General features: G+C 32.8%; 3 protein-coding genes and 2 non-coding genes across 7 annotated transcripts in view; 2 read left to right on the top strand and 3 right to left on the bottom strand.

Moving 5' to 3' along the window:
- LOC144852838 (ras guanyl-releasing protein 3-like) overlaps positions 1 to 13,300 on the top strand; it is a 47,521-nt gene extending 34,221 nt beyond the window's left edge. Inside the window, exons 12-17 of the mRNA XM_078710861.1 lie at positions 1,283 to 1,366; positions 2,887 to 2,991; positions 3,721 to 3,836; positions 5,561 to 5,883; positions 6,245 to 6,612; positions 9,578 to 13,300. Of these exons, the coding sequence (XP_078566987.1) occupies positions 1,283 to 1,366; positions 2,887 to 2,991; positions 3,721 to 3,836; positions 5,561 to 5,883; positions 6,245 to 6,612; positions 9,578 to 9,748 (1,167 nt within the window). The 3' untranslated portion in view covers positions 9,749 to 13,300. The remainder of the gene's footprint in view (positions 1 to 1,282; positions 1,367 to 2,886; positions 2,992 to 3,720; positions 3,837 to 5,560; positions 5,884 to 6,244; positions 6,613 to 9,577) is intronic.
- Positions 13,301 to 13,716: 416 nt separating this feature from the next.
- On the bottom strand, positions 13,717 to 20,454 carry LOC144851699 (DNA polymerase eta-like). The gene is made up of 10 exons (XM_078709289.1): positions 20,313 to 20,454; positions 19,626 to 19,760; positions 19,079 to 19,332; positions 18,662 to 18,822; positions 18,109 to 18,212; positions 17,631 to 17,750; positions 16,778 to 16,901; positions 16,568 to 16,633; positions 15,738 to 15,907; positions 13,717 to 15,129 (listed from the first exon to the last, which is right to left on the bottom strand). Exons 1-10 carry the CDS (start codon positions 20,435 to 20,437, stop codon positions 14,061 to 14,063), a joined length of 2,328 nt encoding a protein of 775 aa, XP_078565415.1. The 5' UTR covers positions 20,438 to 20,454; the 3' UTR covers positions 13,717 to 14,060.
- Positions 18,359 to 18,430, bottom strand: Trnad-guc (transfer RNA aspartic acid (anticodon GUC)). Its single transcript has one exon. It is a non-coding gene; the product is annotated as a tRNA-Asp (tRNA).
- Trnad-guc (transfer RNA aspartic acid (anticodon GUC)) lies at positions 19,992 to 20,063 on the bottom strand. The gene has a single exon. It is a non-coding gene; the product is annotated as a tRNA-Asp (tRNA).
- A 101-nt stretch (positions 20,455 to 20,555) lies between the features above and the next one.
- The window catches only part of LOC144852821 (apoptosis-stimulating of p53 protein 1-like), a 55,048-nt gene continuing 51,130 nt past the window's right edge, over positions 20,556 to 24,473 (top strand). Inside the window, exon 1 of one of the 3 annotated variants that reach the window (XM_078710828.1) lies at positions 20,556 to 20,677. The gene's annotated coding sequence lies outside the window, so the exon portion shown is untranslated. Of the gene's footprint in view, positions 20,678 to 23,478; positions 23,488 to 24,449; positions 24,469 to 24,473 lie in introns of those variants that run through there. The other 2 variants (XM_078710829.1, XM_078710830.1) reach the window with 2 other exon arrangements.

The raw sequence follows: 24,473 nt of genomic DNA, 5'->3' as shown, positions 1-24,473 counted from the left end.
AAAGTTATTAGTACTCTTATATTATTATAATCAGAGGACATATATATATTAAGGGAACACTTTGTTATGTTCCTATTGTAATAATAAATTATGCCTGAAATAATATCTTTATTTATGAAATTGAACATGAAATATTTTAATTATGTTTTCGGAATTACAGTGCTCAATGCTGGTTTTAATAGCAATTAACATTCCTGAAAAAGTCACTAAATTTAGCTTCTTATCACTAAATTTAGCTTCTTATTTTTCTTCAATTATTCAAAACTTGTTACATAGAAAATAAATAGGATTATTTACATATTTTCATCTTCAAATAATAATGGTTGAAATTATGATTGTGAACAAATATTGCTTTTTAATTAACCATAACATGTTTAATTTGCATACTTAGAAAAAAAATTACCAGATTATTTCCCTGTAGGATTAGCACACTTTGATTCACGTCATAAATTAGTTTATTGTTTTCTAGACTGTCGTGACAGTGAACAGGTATTCGTAGTATTGTTATGTGCTAATCAAGTTTACTCTAAGACCTTCTCAAATGGTTTGCATATTCAGATAATGTGTGAACTTTACGTGTACTGCTGTATAGGCCATTCAGCGTGAACACTACAACGATGTGGTTTTGTTATCCAGCGATTGACTCGTTCCCTGGACGATTTCCACTTTGTTATCTTGCCGTGTGATTGGCGTGGCTTTTAATTCCCAAACTGTTCGATTTCCTTGTAATTTTCATAACTGCAAAGCTTCATATGTTGATTTTTACTGAAGGGAAGACACCTGATTATGACGCTATCATTCCGATTCCCTACACATGTCGTGGGGCATTGAAACACAGTGATTTCATTCCCTGTGGAAGGATGAAATTAAATGCCAGACAAGTAAAATATCTCTGAACAACTAATACTAGATTTTTATAATAAAAAAGAACAACAATGCAAGTTAATGCACTACATGTAGGCGTGTGTTAGTTTTGTTTCCATGGTAATGCGTATGGATTTCGGTTAATATTTGCAATATGTTAAATCCTTGCGAATATACAGTTAATTTGTAATAATTAGTTTTAACAGGTTTAAAAGTCATTGATCGAGTGAATATTTTTTTTTTAAACCGCAACTTCAAAAAAATGTTTATGAGTGCCGCGGTGCTTTTTTGATCATTCACGCTAACCTTTTAGAGGCCTACAGCAGGCTATTAACATATGTATATAAGTCCCAAGACTCTTCCATCAACGCTTAAATTTATATAATTTAACATGGTGACTGACTGTTTTATTTTCCAGGTATCTTTAGACTTAAAATACACAGAAGATGAGATTTATGAATTATCTTTAGCGAGAGAACCAAGGAATTCTGCGAATAGTGCGGTAAGTACGGTTCACTTGGAACAGTCGTAAAGAACTTAGGCTTACGTTGGATTTATTCAGTGTGAGAAACTAAATGACACACAGTGAGTAGAGAAGTAAAAACCACTCATAAGTCTGGGACTCATGAAATGGATTGCTGTCCTTCGTATAGTGGAAGATGTATGTAAATTATTCATGTAGACAACTATTACTTAACTAAGATTATAAAAGTCAACTTTATGAGGACAATACATTTATAATTAATGACAAATAGACTCCATGAAATCAGTCTCATTCTCAAACAGTTTGAATACACATGTCCGTTTTTCCAAGAAGCATCAGTCTGCCTAGTGATATGCAAGTTATATGTATGTTTTGTAGGCTGACATTGCTGCTGTTATAAATTAGTACATGCTGTCAGTGAGATTCTTTGTCATCAAACCTTTGAAATCTTATGTTAAGTCAGTCAGTAATACAACTATAGTAGAACTCATCCTTTGAGTGACCTCTAGTAATGGGCCACTTTCCTGAGAAACAAACGAGGGGCAATATATATGTTTTAACACTACAACCAACCCCTATTCAGTGGGCACCATATTAAGGAGATACTTTGTTGGTTCCTGGAGGTGAACTTTGTATCCAGAAAATCCCCACCAACAACTGCAATGCAACTCCTCTCCCAAAAAACCTATGCTCCACTCTAGTTCCTCAAATGCCTGCCTACATATTTGTACCAGGCATATTTTGTTATGAATTATTTGTGTTATCACTAGGGTCCCACGCTAATATGATTGTTTTTATGAAATTTGTCAGGCAGTCTGAATTACCGTATCTTGATGCAATTTTGACCCCTTTTAAAAGATGGAGCTTCATGTAAATCTTGTTAGGCGTTGTTATTCAAGTGGGACGTACTTTTCAAATGGCTTTCATGTACTTGATACTTGAGTTTCTGCAAATTGTGATAGCACTGACAGAGATGAAGTTGAGAGTCCATCCACCTTTATGGTCTAACCTACTTTTATATCCATAAGAACATTTCTGCAGTTCTTGATAAGTAAAATGAAACAAATATTGTAGCGTTGGCGCACAGCCAGTTAGCACATGACAAAAACTGATACTGTAGTATACATAATGAAAAACATTGTACACAAACGGAGTGAGAATAACTGGGTTAAATGATGAATTTCTTTTAAAGTAGAAGATAATGAGAAGGACCAAAAAAAATAACTAAATAGAATGAAATATTGAGATGTGATTATGGGGTTTGAGGTCTGTCTACACTATCAAGTTTGACAAAAAGTGTGATGTGCCCAAATATGGTAGTGATATTCCCAAATATGGTACAGATATGACATCATCGTGTCCGTATATGGGCACATCCACATTTTTTTGTCACATAAAGTTTGATAGTGTAGACAGAGATTTACTCATGATATTAAACAGAGGCATTAAAATCCACCAAATCAAATAATGATAACCTTTTAAAATGTATATAACAAGGATTATTTTAACATAAAGAAAATGACAATTTGTTTTTTTAGCCTCCAACACCAACGAAGCCTCAGGTGTTTGCGGCTTGGGCGTCAGGCGTTTCCGCTCCTTCTGATCAAGAGACTATCGGGAAGCATGTCAGTGCAATGGTTGAGGTATGTACCATAAAGAAATTATGTAATATTGAATTTCTTAAAGATGTATTGTCTGCCTGAAAAATATTTTTATACATTTTTGTTGTTGAATATGCCATTTTAATGTCACATAATAGTTATTGACTTCGACCAAATATTGGATCGAAACAAAATTTATTTACCTGAAAAAACTGGAATTTAAAGCAAAAAATAGTCAAATTGGCTGCCAGCCAATTGATTTTTGGTTGAATTTAACCATTTATCATGTTATTTTATAAGTGAAAACATTATTTTTTCCGTTTTTTTTTCTACAGAAGTGATTCACTTTATTAAAACTACAAAATAACCTATTCAAAGTCTGATTTATTTTTCATGTTTTTTGGGGACAATACATACATGGACCAAAATTATTCATTATTATTAAGTACATTTTGTATTAACTCTTTAATCTTTATATGCTCTTTTTTGGGAGTACAGTAATCTGTATTGCCGTGACTGTCATACACTTCTCAATTGAAACAAAGTAAAATGATACGTTGCTGCAGTAAAACATTTAGTTACTGCAGTAGAATACTATAATTTCAATAATTAATTAAAATGACTTTAAACAACCAAAAGAAATTTACTATGTCTATATGTTATAAATATATGTTTATGTATTGTTTATTCTAGGTTAAGTGTCAATATTAAAAATACATTGTTAACATTGTATATTGTTATATTAATTGATATTTTACATTACTTCCATAGGCTGTCTTTAAAAATTATGACAATGATAAAGATGGTTATATATCTTATGCAGAATTCCAAGCAATTTCCAGTAATTTTCCCTTCATGGAATCATTCTGTGTTCTCGATGCTGATCAGTAAGTATGCTATTCTGATTAATTCCTTTATTAAATCCTAGATTCAATGAATTCGCCATGCACTGATAAAGCTGATGAGCGAGCGAGACATATTTTATAGAATAGGCTTTATTTGTTAAGCTCTGTCTACACTATTAGAAAAAGTGTGATGTGCCCAAATATGGTAGTGATATGCCCAAATATGGTAGTGATATGCCTAAATATGGTAGTGATATGACATCATCATACATACACATACAGTATTTTTCATTTGTCAAAATCAGTCAGATAAAAAGTACCATAGACAAAAAGAAGCCCAAAATGGTTTGTTACAAAAAGAGAGAGGGGCCAATACTTATAATCATATACAAATAAAAATAAAAACACACAAAAACAACAATAATCAAATATTCTCAATTCGTTAAAAACCTTGAAAAACTTATGAGCTGTGGAAAGCTTACTTAAAAAAAGTGAATTTGACTTCTGTGTTTATCAAACAATACGTCTTACAAGTTGACGCAAGTGCTCAACAAGGTCTATCAGGCTAAGCTGTACACATGCTACTATTTACGCTATCACTGCACAGACGCCTATCTAACCAAAGCATACAGTGACCTTACATGATTAACCCTTAGTGTAACTTCCCTGGGCATATTCCTGACCTGGATCTCTTGTAACACTAATTATGTGTTAGCTGAACTACGTCGTTCATAAATCATTACACATTAATAGACCTTTCTTGAATGAATGTAAATGCGAACGGACATTTAGTGATTTTATTTCATAATTTGTTGTGCAGACAATCGCTCAAACTTAAGTCTCAGGTGAACTTGTTCAGACAGACAAACATTAAACCTTGTCTACTGTGTTATCACTGTTTGTTGATAACATTTGAGAGTACCACTTTATACACACAGGAAACGCAGTACCTTGAAGAATAATTAGCAATTACATTGCATTACATTTAAGAAACAACCCATTGACAGAAGAAAATAACTTGTTGGTTTCTCTCGACAAATTCAAAATAACCTATTTTAGTAGATTTTAGGGGTCATTTTCAGCACCCAACAAAATATCCCCATTAACTTATTGGTTTCTTCAGACAAATTCAAAATAAACTATTTTAGTAGATTTAAGGGGACACCTTTAGAACCCAACAAAATGTCCCCTGAAAAGGAGTGTCCTTAGAGTAGTTTTGAAACATTTCCCCTTATTCTTTTTACAAAAAATTATCTTCTTAATTTGTGTCTTTAACCACAACTATATCAACAATTATTTAAACACCGCATTAGTTACCTGTTAGAGGACGTGTTCCCGCACATCACCACTACTACCCACGATGGAGTTAAAATAAGGTCACCACTAATTGGTGGAAAACAAAAATAAATAACCGGTGGTAATACTTGTTACTACTTTTTATTGCAACTTGCTAAGTCTACTCAGAATAAAGACAAAAAATAGTAGAAAAGGCACAAAACGAAACTAATTGAATTAAATTAAAGAAATTAACTCATAATCTGTTTTGTCTTTTCAGTGCAAACAGAACCCATTGTAAATTAAATGTTGTTCTTTTTGTTCACTTTAGCTTTTTAATAGGGTCAGACATAATCTGTCTGGATAAATTTTCTCAGGGAATATGAACAGAGTTCACATTTTTAACGTCCTAGTAACCTATTGCTTGTTATGATTTTGTTATCACGTTCATTGCATTTACCTCTGTGTTTTTGTTTGCCTCTTCTCTCCAGGGATGGTTTGATAAGCAAGAGTGAAATGAAGAATTATTTCGTAAAGGCTAATTCCCTAGCCTTACGCAACAGTTTCAAGCACGACTTTCACGTGCATACTTACTTCAGTCCGACATTTTGCTCTCATTGCACTGGTCTCCTTTGGGGCATTATCAAGCAAGGTGTTAAGTGTAGAATCTGTGGTATTAATTCTCATAAACATTGTAAAAATCGTATTGTAATGGAGTGTAGAGCGAAGAAAGGTACAGGACTGAATAACGATAGTAGTTCACCGAACGGTGTTCGAAGGCGGCACACAATGGATTGTTCAAAGATGAATGGTGGTGAGATAAATTACTTTTTCTTGTTACTTACCCATAGAAAGATTTGTTTATTTTTATCGGTCAAACTGTTACATTTTATAATTTATTATTTGACCACTTTCATTGATCAGATTTTTTTATTACGTTATGTGATCCGTTGATATAAAGTTTGCGGTACACCACGTATGTTAGTTCTGAAAAGAACTGTTGAGTTTCTCGACGTTTCGATCAAATATGCTTTGATAGTCCTGAGGAGTTATGTGATCTACTTAAATATGTTAAATATCAATTAACGTACTTGAGTATAAGACCTTCTAGCATAAATAAAACTAATAATGATATTTAATATTATTAATTTGCTGTTTTAATTCATTTTCTGCAGTACATATTAAATCTGAGCCAACCAGTCCGGATTCCTCACCAGTCGACACTTGCCCCATCGAAACGTGTACCCTGGAAACCTGTCCAGAAATCACCCTAGCCCAGAAACGCAAAATGTCCATGCGACAGAAAGCTAGGCTGATTCAACAAAGCACACAGACTGAAGACTCTGAGTCGGACAAGGACAGCGATCAATACAGCGTGACCAGTTATCCAAGTTATCTTAGTACCTGTACTCTTAGCACTTGCACGGTAAGCGAGGAAGACCGGTATTCAAGTATGGGCAGCCGGTATAGCGGGAGTGCTGGAAGTCTGAATAAGAGAGATGAGCTGGAGGAATTACGAGAGAGGGTTATGACATTAGATCAGGTATGCACTATTAATTTTTTATTAATCTATATTCTAATAGGAGTGTGATTAGTGCACAAAATAGTAATTACATTATTATTACATCAGGTATGCACTATTAATTTGTTATTATCTATAATCCTATAGGAGTTGCACAAAATGTACCTTACTGTAGATGTAAAGAAGAATTACATTGTTATATATTGGGGGTTTTTTCCACATATACATAACAGCAAGTAAATGTAATGATGCATAGTTTATGAAAAATTAAATGCACTATTTATAATTTCACCAATGAAAGAATTAAGTACATAGACAACTTTAATTGCCAATTCTAAGCTAAGGAGCTTTAAAAACTCACCTTTTTAATTTTCTGCTATTTAATTTGTTACTGTTAAGCATTCTGAGGCTTTTAGAATTATGTATTATTATACAGATATTGACTGCTTAGAGGTTAAATATAAGATTTGACATCCCCGAGGGAATGATATTATGTTCGAGGAAATATATATTCCCCGAGAACATAATATCATTCCCAAGGGGATGTCAAATCTTATATTTAACCGATATAAAAGGCAATATCTGTTATATTATATAGCCAAGAACAAGTCTGCTGGTGAAGCTAGGCTAGGCCTCCTATTCTATAGTATTTGTATTGTATGTAAACAAGCCTCCTGCCTAGACACCTTACCTTGCGAAGAATAATATACAGATAATTACTAATTAATGATTCCTTGGCAATAAAATATTCACTTAGGCCTAGGTCGTTTAAATTAACAGAAGAATTTCCATCAATAAGCCTATTAATAATAATATTATAATCAGGTAGGCCGAATAAACAATTCATCGTCTTCTCTTCGAGGAGCTAGCCGAATCACCGGATGTTCAGCGCGTAGTTACTAGGTTACTACCGTGAGTATTGACCAATCACAAACGGTGTTTCATCACATTTAGGGAGGACTAATAACAAATGAGGGCGCTATGTATGCATAGTTTAAATAGTTTAGATGAATAATTTCTTGAAGCAACTTCCGTGGCGCAGCGGCGGAAGCGTTGTCTTGCGATGGAGTGACAATTCCACCCGAGTTCAAATCCAGTAGATGACTTTTGTTTATTTATCGGCGAACGCGAGTGTTGCCACACGAAAATTACACAGTCAATATCATCGAACTCGAGAATGTATATGATTAATGACAGGGGACACGATAATTACGCGAAAATTACTCAGTCAATATCATCGTTCTCGAGGATATATACGATTTACGATCCTCGAAGCGACAGTCATGTGACGCAGTTTCAACCAATCACGTTCACGTATTTACATAGGCTATGTAATATAATGAATTAATAATTATTACAGTTATTATTACAATTAACATGCAGGTAAAAAACAAATAAAATTAATATTATAATAAATATACAAATGAAAATTCTATATTGTATTAAATTCATGATACTCGCCAGGTTTCTGTTTAAATATTGTTTAAACTTTTGTTGAATTTGTTTTCATTAATTCTAAAGTGTCAAATTAAATACTTAAAGAGGTTTCACATTTAAACGGAAAACAGCGCACAGAATATAACACAATTTATATGAACTTGTGACGTCACTCTTAAATCACTACCTCTCAGAAGCAACACCCAAGAGAGCATCTGTGGTTTACTAGATGTCACGAAATCTTGCTGCCAAATGATACTATTAAGTGCTTCAATTTATGCTGAACTAAATCGAAATCAACTCAGAACAGATTAAGCCATTTAGCATAATATGTTTGTGAATTACACACAACTAGAAACTAACTAGAAATGATACTTACCCCCACCCTTCCCATCCCCCACCCCCACCACTCCAGGGTGGTTCTAGAAATGATACCTACACTTGCCCTTCCCACCCCATCCCCCACCACTCCAGTCTTTTTTTAAAAAATATAGGTCCATTCCCAGTATGAATTTTAAATTCATTACCCCCAACCCATTCCTTGGGTCGATTGTAGTTTAAAAAACATTTATCCCAGTAAAATTGCTTTCAATTGAACAAAGCATTAACTAGTTGTTGGCTTATAGATCATTAATATTAATTTATTGAGGCACAGTCATCTTTTTCCCCTTTCAAATTCAATATGACATTAACAAATCGTTCTGTTTAAATACAATATGCAGATTATTAACTAATAGAATATATACAGTACAATACTTTGACTGTAAAATTATTATGGGGTTGAGGAAACTTTGTCATCATCATGACCTAATATAGAAAAGAACAGACATGATATCAAATATACAGACAACAATTGGCCACAGGCTATTCATAGGACAGAGGTACAGGCTAGTTTAAGCAACTTTACCAGGGAAATTGTGACCGGGATAGACAAAGATGCACATAAAATGTACAGACAATTGGCCACAGGCTACCTATAGGACAGAGGTAGAAGCTAGTTAGGCAATTTGACAAGGGAAATTCTGACCTGGAATCAACAGAAGACACAGCTCACAGACAACAAACGAAGCCTCAGGGAGGATGTTCAAAGTGCATGTTAATTTAAGTGCATCCAGGCTTGGAGGCTGTGATATGAACAAAGAAACAAGTGTATCAACATTATTAAAATTACAGTACATTGTCTTATCTGTATAATTACTATATGATAATGATGTTGATGATAGTGGTGTACTTGTTATCTTTGGGAAGTGGGAAGGGGTTTTGTGAATGGTTTTATTACATGTTACCGGTACCTGTATTTGTCTATTTTGTGCATTCATTTATTATTTATTTTTGTTCGACAAAATGTGAAGTGTGCCACTGTAATACAAAAATGAAGTTCCCAATAAATTATTATTATTATAATGGTATACCTGCATAATAGGGCGCTCTTGATTTGTGACGACTGATTGATCAGTGTGTCATCGGTCATTACCTGAACTTAAAAACCATCAAACCTGTGTCGAGATAATAATTATTAATAAATATTTATCTTTATTTTTCTTTACAGGAAAAAGCATATCTTGTTTCGGAAAATGACAAATTAAGACTAGAAAACCAGAATTATAAAGAACGGAATAGGCAGTTACAAAGTAACATAGACTCAATCAAACGGCATACTCTCTCATTCATATTCGATCAGATGGACACGCTTCATAAACAAGAAGATTCAAAAGTATAAATAGAACAAAACAAACATTTGGCCACCTGAAGTCATCTGTTTGTCATTTTTAAAAGAAATTCATATTTATTTGATTTTAAAAAAGGAAAAGCAAATTAAGAGAATTCTAAAAGTGATTCAAAATGCTTAAACCTGTTCTGCAATACACTGTAGCAGTCTGCAAGCGAATCAACATTCACACAACATTGTTTTGAGTGAAAAACAAGAAATAAAAGTGAAGTGAGAGATGGGGGAAAACCAATTTGAGCTGTAGGAAGAAAGACAAAAGGAGCAAACAACAACCCCTTCCAAAGTGTCAGCCAAAGCATGTACATGGTAATGTTACATTAGAAATGCGATTAAGATAAATTGCGTTTGGCCTTCTGCTACACTCCAGAGAAGTTTGCCTGCAAATTGTAGAAAAGGGCACCGGAGCATGTCAGGATTGTATGATACCAGAAGAATACAAAATACACCGAATACAACCACAGCATAGAGATCTGTCTACACCATCAAAATTATGTGAGAACAAATTTGATATGCCCATAGATGGACACTATATCACTACCATATTTGGGCACATCAAACTTTTTTTGTCACATAAAGTTTGATAGTGTAGACAGAGCTTAAGACTAATGAGGGCTCCCTTCCAGCAGTCCCCAGTATATGAGCCAATGGAATGAGTGGCAATGGACATCTAACATCTTCGTTCTCAACCAACAGAGCATCGTATAATAAACAGCATGTATTAAAGATTTCAAGTTTAAATAATTACAAAAAAAGACACAAATGTAACTGAAATGTTACCAATCTAAATGTTTCATATTTTTTTTAATCCTACTCCTTTTAATGCCAAAAAAACCCCAATAATGTATTTTTTTGTCTTTGTTTATATTCAGGATATATTTATAAATTATATACAATATCATATTTTTAAGGTTTCAAATGTCTTACTGTATTATGAAATATCATTTGCAACTACAATGATAATAGCACCACTTGTTTTTTCCAATAACAATATGAAAATATAACTGTTCTTAAACTGACCTAGTGGACTGTGATTTATGCAATTTAAATAAATTATTTCATTCATATTAATAATAAAAATAATAAAATGAAAGAAGGGTTACAATGCATAGAAAAATATTCTATACAGTTAAAATTGTGAAAATTAGTATTAAACACTTGTTAAAATCAATTATCAATAAGTGGTGGCGCCAGGATTTGCCCGACGGAGGGTGAGGCTACAACATGAGGGTTGGCGAGCCCCTTGAAGCTCCGATGACATTAGACATTCAAGCGTAGTTTTAGGGGGGGGGGGGGATCGCTCCCTGATGCTAGCGCCACCACTGTTATCAATGTGGTTACAATTGGTTTTAAATTAAACATACCAATTTGAAATTGTCATTCTTTATGATAGGTCTCTCCAAATAAAGATTTTTTTAATTTGCGTTTACTATTGATATATTGTTGTTATCAAGAATATTGTTAAGTGATCTTTTAATTTGTTCGTTTATTTAAGGTGTACCCTTTTAGGTATAAGAAATATGCAAAAACATAGGAAACGTAAATATAATATATACATTAATATATACAGAAATAAGACTGCCAAATAGGTGTGCTGATTTTGATAAGACGTTATTAGCTGCAGATGATGATGTACAGAAATAATTTATTATAAAATAGTAACAAACATTGAATATTGTGACATGGACGCATTTTTCAATATGTAATTAGTATGTACATAGACGTGGACCCAGCTGGACTGAGGCATGACGTAGAGAAGATTTTTTAATATAAAGAGAGTAGTAGGCAGAGTGCATGGTTGTGCATGTTGCATGAGTGTAGGATCAGGGTTAGGGTGTAGTTAATAGAGATTTAATATGCTTAAGCTCTGTCTACACTATCAAACTTTATGTTACAAAGAAAATTGTGCCCATATATGGACCCGATGATGTCATATCAATACCTTATTTGACAGGGATGCATAGCCACGAGAAATAAAGTGGTCTGGTTTTCGCAAGAAAAGGGAACAATTTCTATTCAAGCCACTGGGTTGTCAAAGGCCTATATGAAAAAGTGGTCAGGTAGAAACCTTACCAACCGTACTGGTGGCTATGGCCCAGTTTGGGCACATCACACTTTTTTGTCAAACTAGTTTGATAGTGTAGACAGAGCTTTATACTATGTTGCAGCTAGGACTGCCGTCAAGACACCAAACATGGTACTGCATAGTACAGGCATAAACATAAAGTTTGATATTTTTTATTAAGGATTACATTGTAGGACATGAGTTGGTCTTTCATATTTTCAGGGTATATTTTTTATTACATTTCCTCATTTGTTGTTTTTTAAAAGAGGTTACAAACATTTTTAAAATAATTTTTATATAAAAGATGACTTTATTTAAATTGTATATTCTGTCATAAATATTTTTTAACATTATATCATTTTAAAACAATATTTGTCACATAATAACTCATCTTCAGTATAATCAATCGCAACCTTTCGTATTCATTACACATCACTAGACTATGCAGCTGTCAGTTCAAAAAGTCATTCTACACTGTTTGATTTCTGTTCAGAAAGCATGCATAGAATGACTGTTACTAGTGACACCATAATGTATGTAATGTACACACTCTTGTTTATTCATGTAAGCATTTGAGGCATGTATAGAGTTCTGCGGTGTTGACATCACGACGGTAGGTGGCGCTGTAGGTTGCTAGCCAACCAAAACATTTTTTGGTTGGCTAGCAACCACACAGCGCCATCTATCGTTGTGGCGTCACCCCGCAGAACTCTACATGTGCATAACAGCATGTTTGACCAGTGAGCAGATTTAAAGTTCCTTGTGAAGGCAGTTACTATTAACTGTGTTACACACTGTGTACATATTTAAAAACTGCAGGAAACAAATTCATTACACAATACAATACCATCTAAAAATAAAAATTTTATTTATTTTTATTACCATTTTTATTCATAATGTTTAAATATCCAATAATAACACAAATTAGTATAGACACAATTTGACATTTAAATGGGGTGTTTGTAGTTATAATTCAAACAATAAAAGATATGTATGTATAAAGTATATATGTAAAAATAGACTATTTATCATACTGACCAATAATATGACGGTAATATTTTGTTTTATTAGTTTATTATTAATAATACCAATATTGATTATCAATATATAATAAAAAAACATTTTGTTTGTATTAAAACGACTACAGAGAAAAGTAATTTATTTAACTTTGACCAGAAAAAAATATTAAAAAAAATTTGGACTGTAAAATGTAATTTGTAAAAACTTTTCTTTTTCAATAGATTCATTTTATTAAATTATATTTTTAATTAGTTATTATGTGGATAAGTCTTCCAAATGTGTTTGTTGTTATGTTATACATTTAATATCTCCACCTATGTGTTAAGCAAAGCTTGTGTTACCTATTTGGACTCAATGACTTAAAAATAATAATACTAGTTGGTTAAATTGTACTGCAACTAGTCAGTCGCTAAATTCCAACTGAGTGTAAATGAATTACAATAAAAGTAAACAATGACAAATATTTTATTAGTTAATTTTATTTTGAGGGACGTCTAATGTAAAGTTTTTCAATGGCTAGGTCAATGGTTGATGCTAATGTAGAGTAAATTATGCACCTTAATTCTCTGTGTCGATTAACAACAGAATTAAGGTGAAAATAATTAGAGACTTGGGGCAAGTCTATTCACCAGGCTACAGTATAGACGAGTGGAAATAGCTAAAAAATAGCCTTTGAGTCAAATTGCAAAAGTTTGTTTTATTGTTGAAATATGTTCATAATATATTAGAGAATGCTATATCCAAATATACCCTGATCTGACCTGAGTATAAGTGGCCTAATTTGCATAAAATCAAATCTGCCATTTTGATTTTATGCAAATTAGGTCATTTAAAATGGGAAGATCAGGGTAGATTTTGGATATAATAATATATGCAGCATATAATTGAGCATGTTTCAACAAAAAAACTAACTTTTGCAATTTGTTTGACTCAAAATGCGATTTCCACCCATCTAGTACTGATAACGATTTACACTATTCAAACACTTGGTTATGTATGGAATAACTTTACTGTAACATGCTGTATCACCATATTTTGACCGACTAGATGGATTATGGAAGCTTAAAAGTAAAGTTAACCATCTTGGCTTACACATACTGGCCGCATTAAATAAACTAGTAGATTGAGACGATTGACTTACACAATTTTATACACAAATTAAATGATTTGACCTTTTCTAAAATTAAATATCATTAACTTTTAATGTCAATTTTAATCTAATTATCCAGAATTCCACGACTTCTTGAAAAACGATGCAATAGATGATTTATCATTTGGCTTTTTCTTTTTAGCACTCGCGCTTAATTGGTCAGCACGCTTACTCTTATTGCCTGCGCTCCTCGGTGTCGACGATGCTTGATCACGCATTGGTGGCGTACTCATCTTATCTTGAATTTCTTTGTGTAAATCCATCGCAAAATGGTAATCAAGGTGTTCTGGGTAATCCCATGCTGAAACTATTGCACAACATTTCTTACATTTGATTTCATCAGAATTGTCTGAGGTGATTTCATCAGTATTAAGTTCTGTTGAAGGTTTATCAGTAATACCAGATTTTGTTTTAGTGTTCTGTGAAAAGAATGCTGTCAAAGATTTGGATGTCGGTGGTGGTGAGTGAAATGATGATTTAGATGATATTGATTTTGTTGCCAAATAAGGCAATGATTTAAGAATTACTGATTTAGATGACGAGGGTGAATTAGATGATAATGATAACTTAGAACATGATGATCCATTGTTTACAGAATCAATGTTTTCTGTATTTAACTGGCTATCTATCAATTTTGCATCATTTTCTTTGGCTTCCTTATCTAAACTTTCACCACTTGTAGATACTTTGTTTATATTGCTTGATGAGTTGTTCTGCAGTTCTGTAGACATCACACCAATGTTTTCTTCACAATCTTTATCAGACAATCTGGATTTAGGCGTGAAAAATTGTTGAATGCCTTTTGTCAGTTTCTTACTTGGAGATTGAAATTGCTTGTTGACTTCTAAGTCTTCTTTTGTCTCATGAATTAAACTATCATCAGCGTTTGCGCATGCAGCAGAATCTTCATATTTGATCATAGGCAATTTTGCATCTTCATCAGAAGTATTCTTCACCGATGAAAAAAAAGTTTCTATACCTTTTGAACTCTTTTTCTGAGAATCGAAATGTGGTGAGGTTGCGTGTAAGTTTGTTGTTTTTGACGGACTACTTAGGAAATTCTTCATACTCATATTTCCACTGCACACGTTCTCTGTAAATTTTGAAGTGGCAATACCGAGACAGAGGACGTGTGGAACCCTGAAAATAGAAATGTCCAAGAGTAACAACTTAAGCTCTGTCTACACTATCAAACTAGTTTGAAACAAAATGTGTGATGTGCCCAAATATGGTAGTGATATGACATCATCGTGTCCATATACATTTTTTGTCATAAAGTTTGATAGTGTAGACAGAGCTTAAAACTTATATAGTAGGTGATGTAATATATTTGTACATATACTTTTAGCACAATATTTTGTCGATATATTCCTTTATGAGCGTCACCAGCAGGAATTTCGATTTTGGTATGGCATGCCATGTGTGCAAAAATATTGTATTTTTACAATTATTATGCAAAATGCCTATCTAGAACATAGACAATTTTTACTTTTATAAGATAGTATGTCGCCACATCTGCTATTTATTTATTATTAATTCATGTTTTATCTGGGCCACAGGTGGTCTAAAATTTAAGTTTAATATATCAAACCATTATTTAATTGAAAATGTAAGCTGATTTCTAAATATTAAAACCTTTAGTTATTTTGGCCTTCACATACAATCTCTAGCAAAGTTGTGCTATGTAGTATATTTTACCACTTTCTGGAATTCATGAATATTTTCAAATGATTGTTTAATGTGATTACCATGCGGCTTGGTTGTTGCCAGCTGTGTTCAGACTTTGAATCAATGCGTATGCTGTGCGTGTCATATCTTCTGCTTCAGTCTTACTCAAAGCACATGACCTAGTCACATTACTTGCTGGTTTCGTATCCAGTTTTAAACTAATTGTCATCTGTTTTGGAACTCTATTGTTCTTAGAAAAAAGAGAATAAAAAAAATGTTTCAAAGTCATTATTATAGAATGGGTATGCATTATCGATTAATGGATTTTTAAATTATATTAAAATGTAATAAAATAAAACTTATTTATTAACATATTTTTTAGGGTGGCCTATCCAGCTTCTGTGTAGAAAACTGATTAGGACCCTACACAAATGACAAAGATAACAAAATACTTTATCCATTAAAAATTAAAATTGTTAAGATTGATTGATTAAGAAATATATATGGAAAAGATAAATATTATCTGGAAATAAAATAATAAAAAAGGTTTTAAAGAGTTAATGTTAACACAAAGTTGAATGAATTTTACATAGGCAATTTATTAACTGAAACAATGCGTAAAGATATATTGTTGAATGCCATTTTAATGTCACATAGTATTTCAGTATTTCAGTAATTATTCACTTTTACCAAAAATTGGTTCAAAAACAAAAAATGATTTACCTGAAAAAACCGTGACTTTACGCAAAAAATGGGTTTTCGGTTGAATTTATTTAGTGTTTTTCTACGGAAGTGATTAAATTTATTAAAACTACAAAATGACATATTCAAAGTCTGATTTTATTAGTTTTAATTTTTCATGTTTTTGGGGGACATTATACATCTTTAAAGCTATTGTTTGATAAGTTACCATTTCTTGGTCTTTCTCAATCCGTTCAGATACCTCTTGAGCTAGTTCTTTCATCCAGTGTAAAACCTTATTTCATACAAGAGTAAAAATCATACATTTTAATGAATTACAGACTGAGCTTTCTCATGAGTGCTGTCCACATTAAAACTGTAATACATTTACAACTACAAATTCAATGTACTTGTATTTAACAAGGTTAACATTCTGTACCTTATCTTTGGTTTCCAGAGCTGTGTTACCTGTAAAATTCTTACTGCAGCCTATAGATTTTGGAAGTGTTCTTTGTTTTACAGTCTCATACTCTAATCCTCTGCAAATTTCATAAAGCCACAAACTGAAAATAAAGTGTTCGTGAATGATGTGAAACATCAAATTGTCAATGTCAAAGGTTACAAAATTCCGGGAATTTGTATGTTTCTCTGGAGGACCGATAGGAAAATGTTTAGTGATGAATTAAGAAGACATGAGTAGTCTTATGATCAAATGAATTAAGAGTGCAACAATCATGTGATTTCCTCTCATTAACATATTGTCATGTGATGCTATAACTTCACCACATGACAATTATGTGAATAATTTAATTATTTAAAAGACAAATGTAAGAGTGAAGAGACAGACACACTAAACAATATTCTCACACTGAGGTTAAGCTCCAAGTGAGGCTCAAACTCATACTGAGGTTCAGGCTCATACTGAGGTTCAGCTCCAACTGAGGCTCAAACTCATATTGAAGCTCAGCTCCAACTAAGGTTAAGCTCCAAATGAGGCTCGAACTCAAACTGAGGCTCAGCTCAAACTGATGCTCAAACTCATACTTGAGGCTCAGCTCCAACTGATACTCAAACTCATACTTGAAGCTCAGCTCCAACTGATGCTCAAACTCAGCTCAGCTCCAACTGAGGTTAAGCTCCAAATGAGGCTCAAACTCAAACTGAGGCTCAAACTCATACTGAGGCTCAGCTCAAACTGATACTTCAGCTATGCTCCAACAGAAGCTCAAACTTAGGATTCTTCTACATTTCTCATCTCTATTGTTTCCCATTATTTACATATTAAAACTTACCCCGTTTTGTCCCCATATTTGCTTTGAAGGAACACCTTTGTATACTGGCACAGATCACCCATAAAATTAATGTTCAAGTCAGCTACTAACATATGTCCAAGTTTTCCTCCTAGATTCCGACTGAATATTAGGAATAACAATGTGATAAAATCTCATTTTTACAATTGTATTCATTTATTCTATAACTTATCAATTTATTTCCAATACTATTACCTGTATTAGTCTTTTTCTTTTCATAGTCACATGTCTATCCATTTTTTTATAGAATAATAATCAATTTTATTTAACCATGGGGATCAACTCTTCCCTGGGGCTGTGCAGGGTACCTAAATCTCTGTCTACACTATCAAACTTTATTTGACAAATGTGATGTGATGTCATATCACTACCATATTTGGGCATATCACTACCATATTTTGGCACATCACACCTTTTTTTTTAAAGTAATAAAGAGCAAAATATTCAGAATCATACTCACATTTTTCTGATAGGTAGTGTTTTAAATAGGTTTTCCACTGATGTGTGAGGAGTAATGGTTTGTTTGTTTGGTTTATTAATTCCACACGACAGCTTTGCTAACATCTATAGTTTTTTTAAAAAACAATTTGTCAAAACTGTCAAATTTCGACTAAAAAAAATAACCCCAACAAATTAAGTTTTTCTTTTTCTATATGGAAAGGATAAAAAAGTGTAAAAAAAAAACAATAAAGGAACATTTAAAAAATAACCTCCCAGACGGGGAATTGAACCCCGGTCTTCCGCGTGACAGGCGGAGATACTTACCACTATACTATCTAGGAATTGGCTGGAGTCACCAAGAACTTAAGACCACACAATAATTCTGAAGAGCAGTATTACCTTTCATTTTTAAATAGTTTTTACAATTTTGAGTTCAGTAAGTTATTAAAGATGAAAATGTTAAATGACTAAACAAAAATATGGATTATTTTTTTTATTGAGGGCGCCAGACACAATGTTAAAGAATGAAATCATCACAGGTCATTTAATCACACATGGCTTTAGATACACACCTTATTATGTGCAATACCACCCGAACACCTAAAACTTGTTTCTTCAAAGATAGCTGCACGGATTTCTTCTACAATATAGCCTCCCATTGCTAGCCTCTTATCCTGTACACTGTCAGCATTTTCCAACCATTGAATCACTCCAGCTTCTCTATTGCTTAGCCCTATAGAAAAAAAAGAAATTATCTGTCAGTAATAATAATATATTAAAGTATACTACTGTATGATTTTTTAGGTCTTTCTTTGTTTAAACTTCTTTGACATTATCTGTCAGTAATATATTAAGTATACTATTGTTTTTTGTGTCGTTCTTTGACCTAAATTCCACAGGACATTTCTTATTTATATTATTAAGCATTTCAATACAAGAAAACATGTTTTATTATGTTTTTGTATTACTTATATATATAAATGTAATACCGTGAGTTTTCTCTGCATTTCCTTGTTTCGAACTTCCATCATCACTCAATGAACTAGTTTCTCCATTTCCATCCCAGCCAACAACATGCGTGTTAGGTAGCATATCAAACGTAATATGCTCCCCCTGTAATCTTTCCAGTCGTTTTTCAACAACATCAGTGAGGTCGATGTAAGCCTCATCAATACTTGCACGCTCTACACAGTCACTAAACTTGCACAGAGCTTTAATAATCTCGGCTCCAGCATCTCTGTACCTGAATTAATTGAAATGAAAGGAAAAATAATAGAATAGTTGGACACATAATAAATGTTAATGTCGTCTTTTTAAATTTTTTATTTTATATGCATCCAATAGTAAGTAACACGCCAGTTGCAGGATGCTTATAAACTATAAGTCTCATTTAGAGATAGAGTTGACACTAGGTCTCAGGATTGAAACCTGGACCTTGTGATTCGAAGGAAAGCATGTTAACTATGCCCACCAAGCGTACCGTAATATTATTTGAGCAAGTAAAATACTTGATTATAAAATTCATTGAATCCTCACTTGTCTAAATTTGCTTTTCCTCTATTTTGTGGTACGGGCACAAGCTGAATTTCTGGACATTTCTTTTTCGCTTCATCCCCCCTCATCTGTCTGGTAACACCAGCAGCTCTAGCTTCATAACTCACTGCAATAATCCTGTAATTATTAGATCAACAGTAATTAATTATTAACATTATAAGGCCAAAAATTATTTATTATATTTATGTAATATTGATATATATTATTATAAGAGAATAAATAAATTAGTATGTCAACAGAATACAAATAACTAAAAAAAAAAAGAACATTCATATATTTCAATATTGGAAAGATAATAAAAAAGTTAAATAAAAATAAATCAATATAAGATACAAAAAAAAATTAAGCCTCCCAGACGGGGAATTGAACCCCGGTCTTCCGCGTGACAGGCGGAGATACTTACCACTATACTATCTAGGAATTGGCTGGCATTCACAAGACTTTGTGATCACACAATGATTCTAACAGCGGTATTTAGCTTTCATTACTAAATTTTGGGTGTTTTTAAAGAACAAAGTTATGTTGTATCATTGATATTAATTCTATAAGACTTTGTATTTAAATTCGTGTTATTTTCGACGAGGTACCATGCCGATTTAATAAAAAATAAAGAAAAGCGCGAATTTCGTTTTCAATCATGCAGAAATGTTATTTGTTATGATTTCTTACCCGCCTCCTTTCCATGCATTATACTGTACAACCGCACATGGTTTTCCTTTCAAAGAATTATTTAGACGCTGTTCAACTTGAACATAAAAGCAATCCATATCAATTAAAGCTATAATCCTATCCATTATAATGTTTATTTTTAAAGACCAACACTCTTCGAGTAAAATAGAGAAAAGAAATAATTTTATTAAACAGCGCCCTCTACATTTCGTAATATTATTCTCCAAATTTCATTGAACTTCAAAATACTGTACACACACAACACACACATCACATGGATGTCAAATAGAAGGAGCAGACGACTTATTTGGAAGAGAAGAAAACTTTTAAAAGCTAAATTTTACTTTCTCAAGATTTGCATAATGGTACGGTTTATCATGACATATTGCTTGTTTTAATGTTGTTCTAATTTTAGCTTGTATATACTGCCTATTATCTCAAATTCTATATAAACGAAAATGAAGAAAAATCCACATGTTGAAAGGAAGCTAGCTAGCCTACACCACCTCCCGTCATGTTCTGATGCCAAACACAGGAGAGAATGGGGTTGACGCAAATTCATAGGCCTAGCATAGAGAGCCAAAATAAGTGTTTGTTCAATGCCAGATCATCCCGAACCTATTTATGTTAATATATTTTATAACATATTAATATATTGTATATTCAAACACCATTTTTATTATGCCACTCTATTCATGTTTATAATTGTTAAAAATGTTAATCATAGAATTTAAATTAATTTTCAGTTACTGTTATAGTAATCTGTCCACACACCATTTAACGATTTTTTTCTTTGCAAAAACAGGTCCCTAGAAGATTAATTAGGGCTAGTAGCAAAACAACTGAGCGAGAAGATTTATTTTGTTGTTTCTAAATTCTATGACTATAAAAGGACCTCGTAAAATGCAATATTAGTTTCTTAAAATAAATTGACTAAAGAAACAATTGAGACAATAATAGTGCCACGCATGCCACTTTAGAAGCATCATTGAATATAAATAATGAACTCTCTGTATTTGCTTAAAGCTCGACAGAAGTTTGCCTCATTTGCATACAGATGCGCGTGGCCAACAATAAAGTAGAAGTATGACTCTGTATACAAATCTTTTTAGATTTACTCTTTGCTTCCTAACACTTAATTAACACTAATTAACCTAACGTCATGGTCCACTGGTTTCCTTCAATGAATCTATTTTGTTAAAGGGAGTCGCAAACAATAATTAGGTTTGCCGAAATCTGGTATTTTTTATCAAAACGTTATCAAGTATTTGTTTTGGGCATGCAGGCATACAAATGTATGATTGGTTAGTAATAATCTCTTCACGGAAGAAAAAACATTGATTTTGCCTTGATTTATAACACAATTGCTATAATTCAATGGTTTTCTTAATTTTTTTTGATAATTTGTCATCTCAGGTGATTTCAGGAATTTGGAAGTGAGCCAAAATAAACTGCTGTTAGCAATAAGATCATACAGTGATTATTGTGTTTGATTATGACTCAAGGACAATAGCAAAGAGTACTCTGTGCCTCCCTTCTCAATTCACTCCCTCCCCTATTCAAATTGTATTCCATCCATCACACTTTGATTCGAAATAAGATGGATGGATGTAGGAGAGTATTTAAAGTCAACTTTCCCAATACAGTATGTTTTATTTAGTCTGCTATAATTCCAAAAGTATTTTTAATGGTAAAAAAAATAATTTGGTACCTTTTGACTGCAAGAAATCTTTAGTTTTGGGAGGCAGTTTTTAGAGAATCCATTTGGCTAATTACAACGTTTTTAGCCTTTTTCGACATATTTTAATGCCTGGTTTTGCCTCTGGACCCTGCTCAGTGGCCCCATAAGCTCCGAGGCCCTCTGGGTTTAGCCAGTGACCCCTCCTCCTCTCTGTAATCTGTGACCATGGAGCTATAGTTACCTCCAAGCTGTGACTATGCTATAATTCTAAGCACAGAAATGTTCTGTTGTACATCACAAGATGATTTAAGAAATTTAACATAGCTTTAGACATTTAATGCAAAAGCTTAGACCTGTCAGATTCAGTCGTAAATAAAGTTTAAGTTATAGAAATTAACTGTCATTTTGTGATTTATCATCACAAACCGTTCCATTTAGTTACATACTATGATTTAATTATTACTGTTTCAAGAGTCCACAATAATGAAAAGTCATTGGTTAGCATGGGATGAATAATGAAGAGGTGGTGGTGGCTACTCATTTGGTAAAAACCTGTTGTTTTAAATACAGCTATTGTATCATAAATAAACACATAGGAAAATACCGCCCTGTTTTAATTGGTTGTTTCTTGTATATAGTTATGTGAAGCTAAATCTAGAGAAGAATAAACTTTTGTGAATTCCTTCTGATTTTCATTCAAATATTTACAGTTCCACCATTAGAACCCTATTAAAAAGAAAACCCTAGGGACCCAAAAATGACATTACCCCTCGTTTGTTTCACAGGAAAGTGTCCCCTTAAAAGGTGTGTCCTAATGGATGGAGGGGGTTCTACTGTATTTCTATGTGTTTCATCTTTTCGTTTGATCTTCATCAAAATGCTTGCATGAAAAACTAGAATCTAATTTCTTTGTTGTTATTTAAGCACTAAATCAACAATCTGGTCCTACAAAGTTAAAATAAATGCCTTTAAGTGTACTTAAGTAGCTGATTGATATCATTGTATAGTAACTCACACATGGTTGCACATATTCTTGCCATCGAATATATCATCTTATGTACACACACTCACAGGGACAATAATTATCGTTTTGTAAAGACTGCAATTAGGTCAGGCACCTTTGAGAACCGGAGAATAGTCTTACCAGTGATATTTTTTTCTATGAAAGAATTGACTTGTGTTTGCTGTTGTTTACCATGCTGCCTTGGCTAGCTTTAGACCGCCTAAGCCCTAGGCTCTGAAGAAAGATGCACATTCATAGTTTCAAACACAAGGAGATGTTGTCAGATTTTGGCCTTAAATCATACAAATCAAAGCTTAATCCTTCTGTTCATGTTTCTCGTTGAGCTCGTCGAATCATAACCAGGACACATGTCTAGAGTAGATGGAACTTTAAGTGCATTCTTTAAAAGTGATTTTATACTGAAGGAATTAATCGTAGTAAAGCTAAAAATTATTTATAAAATATAATACAGTATATTTTTATATTTCAAAGTAAGTTTAGCATTAATATTTTTATATAAATTTTGTATTTGTTGTATGTTATTTCCTACTTATGGCATATACATTGTTAATTATAATGTACTGTATAACATTTCCTTATTTTGGGTCTAGAAACATTTTAGAGGTTAAATACTGAAGGTGGCCACAGACAAAAAAATGAGGAAACAACCACATGTTCTTAAATCTTGTTTACAGTTGTTTTATTTAACATGATTTTGTGTGATGGTGGTATTTCCTGTATGAGGCAAGATTGCAATAACAACAGCACAACAACAAATCCCCCTCCCCTAGCTCATTGCCCTTAATCATATAATGCAGACATAATGCAGCAATTAAACATTACAGTAGGTTAAATTCAGCACTTGCATTTTACTATTTTGCATTATAATTGGTTAGTTACTATATTCCTCCTAAATTAATGGTAAGTTTACAGTATAATTCTATACAATCTTTTAGCATGCATATTAATAGCTATTTACTGCAAGATCATGAGTGTGTATATAGCGTCGTCTGCTTCATACACCTAAAAGGCAAAATCTCATTATCGTTAAAAAAAAAAACAGTTTTCAATACAAGTATAATGGCTCTCCAGACGACTATGCTAATAAGTCGACAAGCATGCGAACCGTTGATGCATACTACACCAGCAAATTTTTCTTCTTCCAATATTGATTGTGAAGTTAGAATATTTTCTACCTCTTTTGATGAGCTGTTTCTTGTATTGTGTAATCAATGGAATAATACAACCCAAGGCTATGTTACTGTATGTCATCCGCATTCACCAATATTATATGACACTTTACCGTCGATGAGAGAATCAATAATTGCGTTTTATCAAGCTTGCTGTCGTAGATTACATATTCGTACGGTTCTACCTACAAAGGAAGTCGCATCCTCTGATCGTATGCTTCGTTGCAATGAACATATTGTTAATATAATTATTCTTTTCTGTTGAGATTTTTAAAACAATCGGTGAG

This window comes from Antedon bifida, chromosome 9, assembly GCF_963402885.1.
Source record: "Antedon bifida chromosome 9, ecAntBifi1.1, whole genome shotgun sequence".
In the NCBI taxonomy this organism is placed as follows: domain Eukaryota; kingdom Metazoa; phylum Echinodermata; class Crinoidea; order Comatulida; family Antedonidae; genus Antedon; species Antedon bifida.
This window is presented reverse-complemented; position numbering and strand designations above follow the sequence as displayed.

What these genes read in the sequence shown, in the direction of transcription:
- LOC144851699 (XM_078709289.1), bottom strand. Translation starts at nt 20,437, where the DNA reads ATGGATAGGATTATAGCTTTAATTGATATGGATTGCTTTTATGTTCAA. An exon ending in AATGCATGGAAAGGAGGCGG is followed by an intron (nt 19,761 to 20,312) that starts GTAAGAAATCAT and finishes TAATAATTACAG; the next exon opens with GATTATTGCAGTGAGTTATG. An exon ending in GGCAACAACCAAGCCGCATG is followed by an intron (nt 15,130 to 15,737) that starts GTAATCACATTA and finishes TTCTATTTTCAG; the next exon opens with GGTTCCACACGTCCTCTGTC.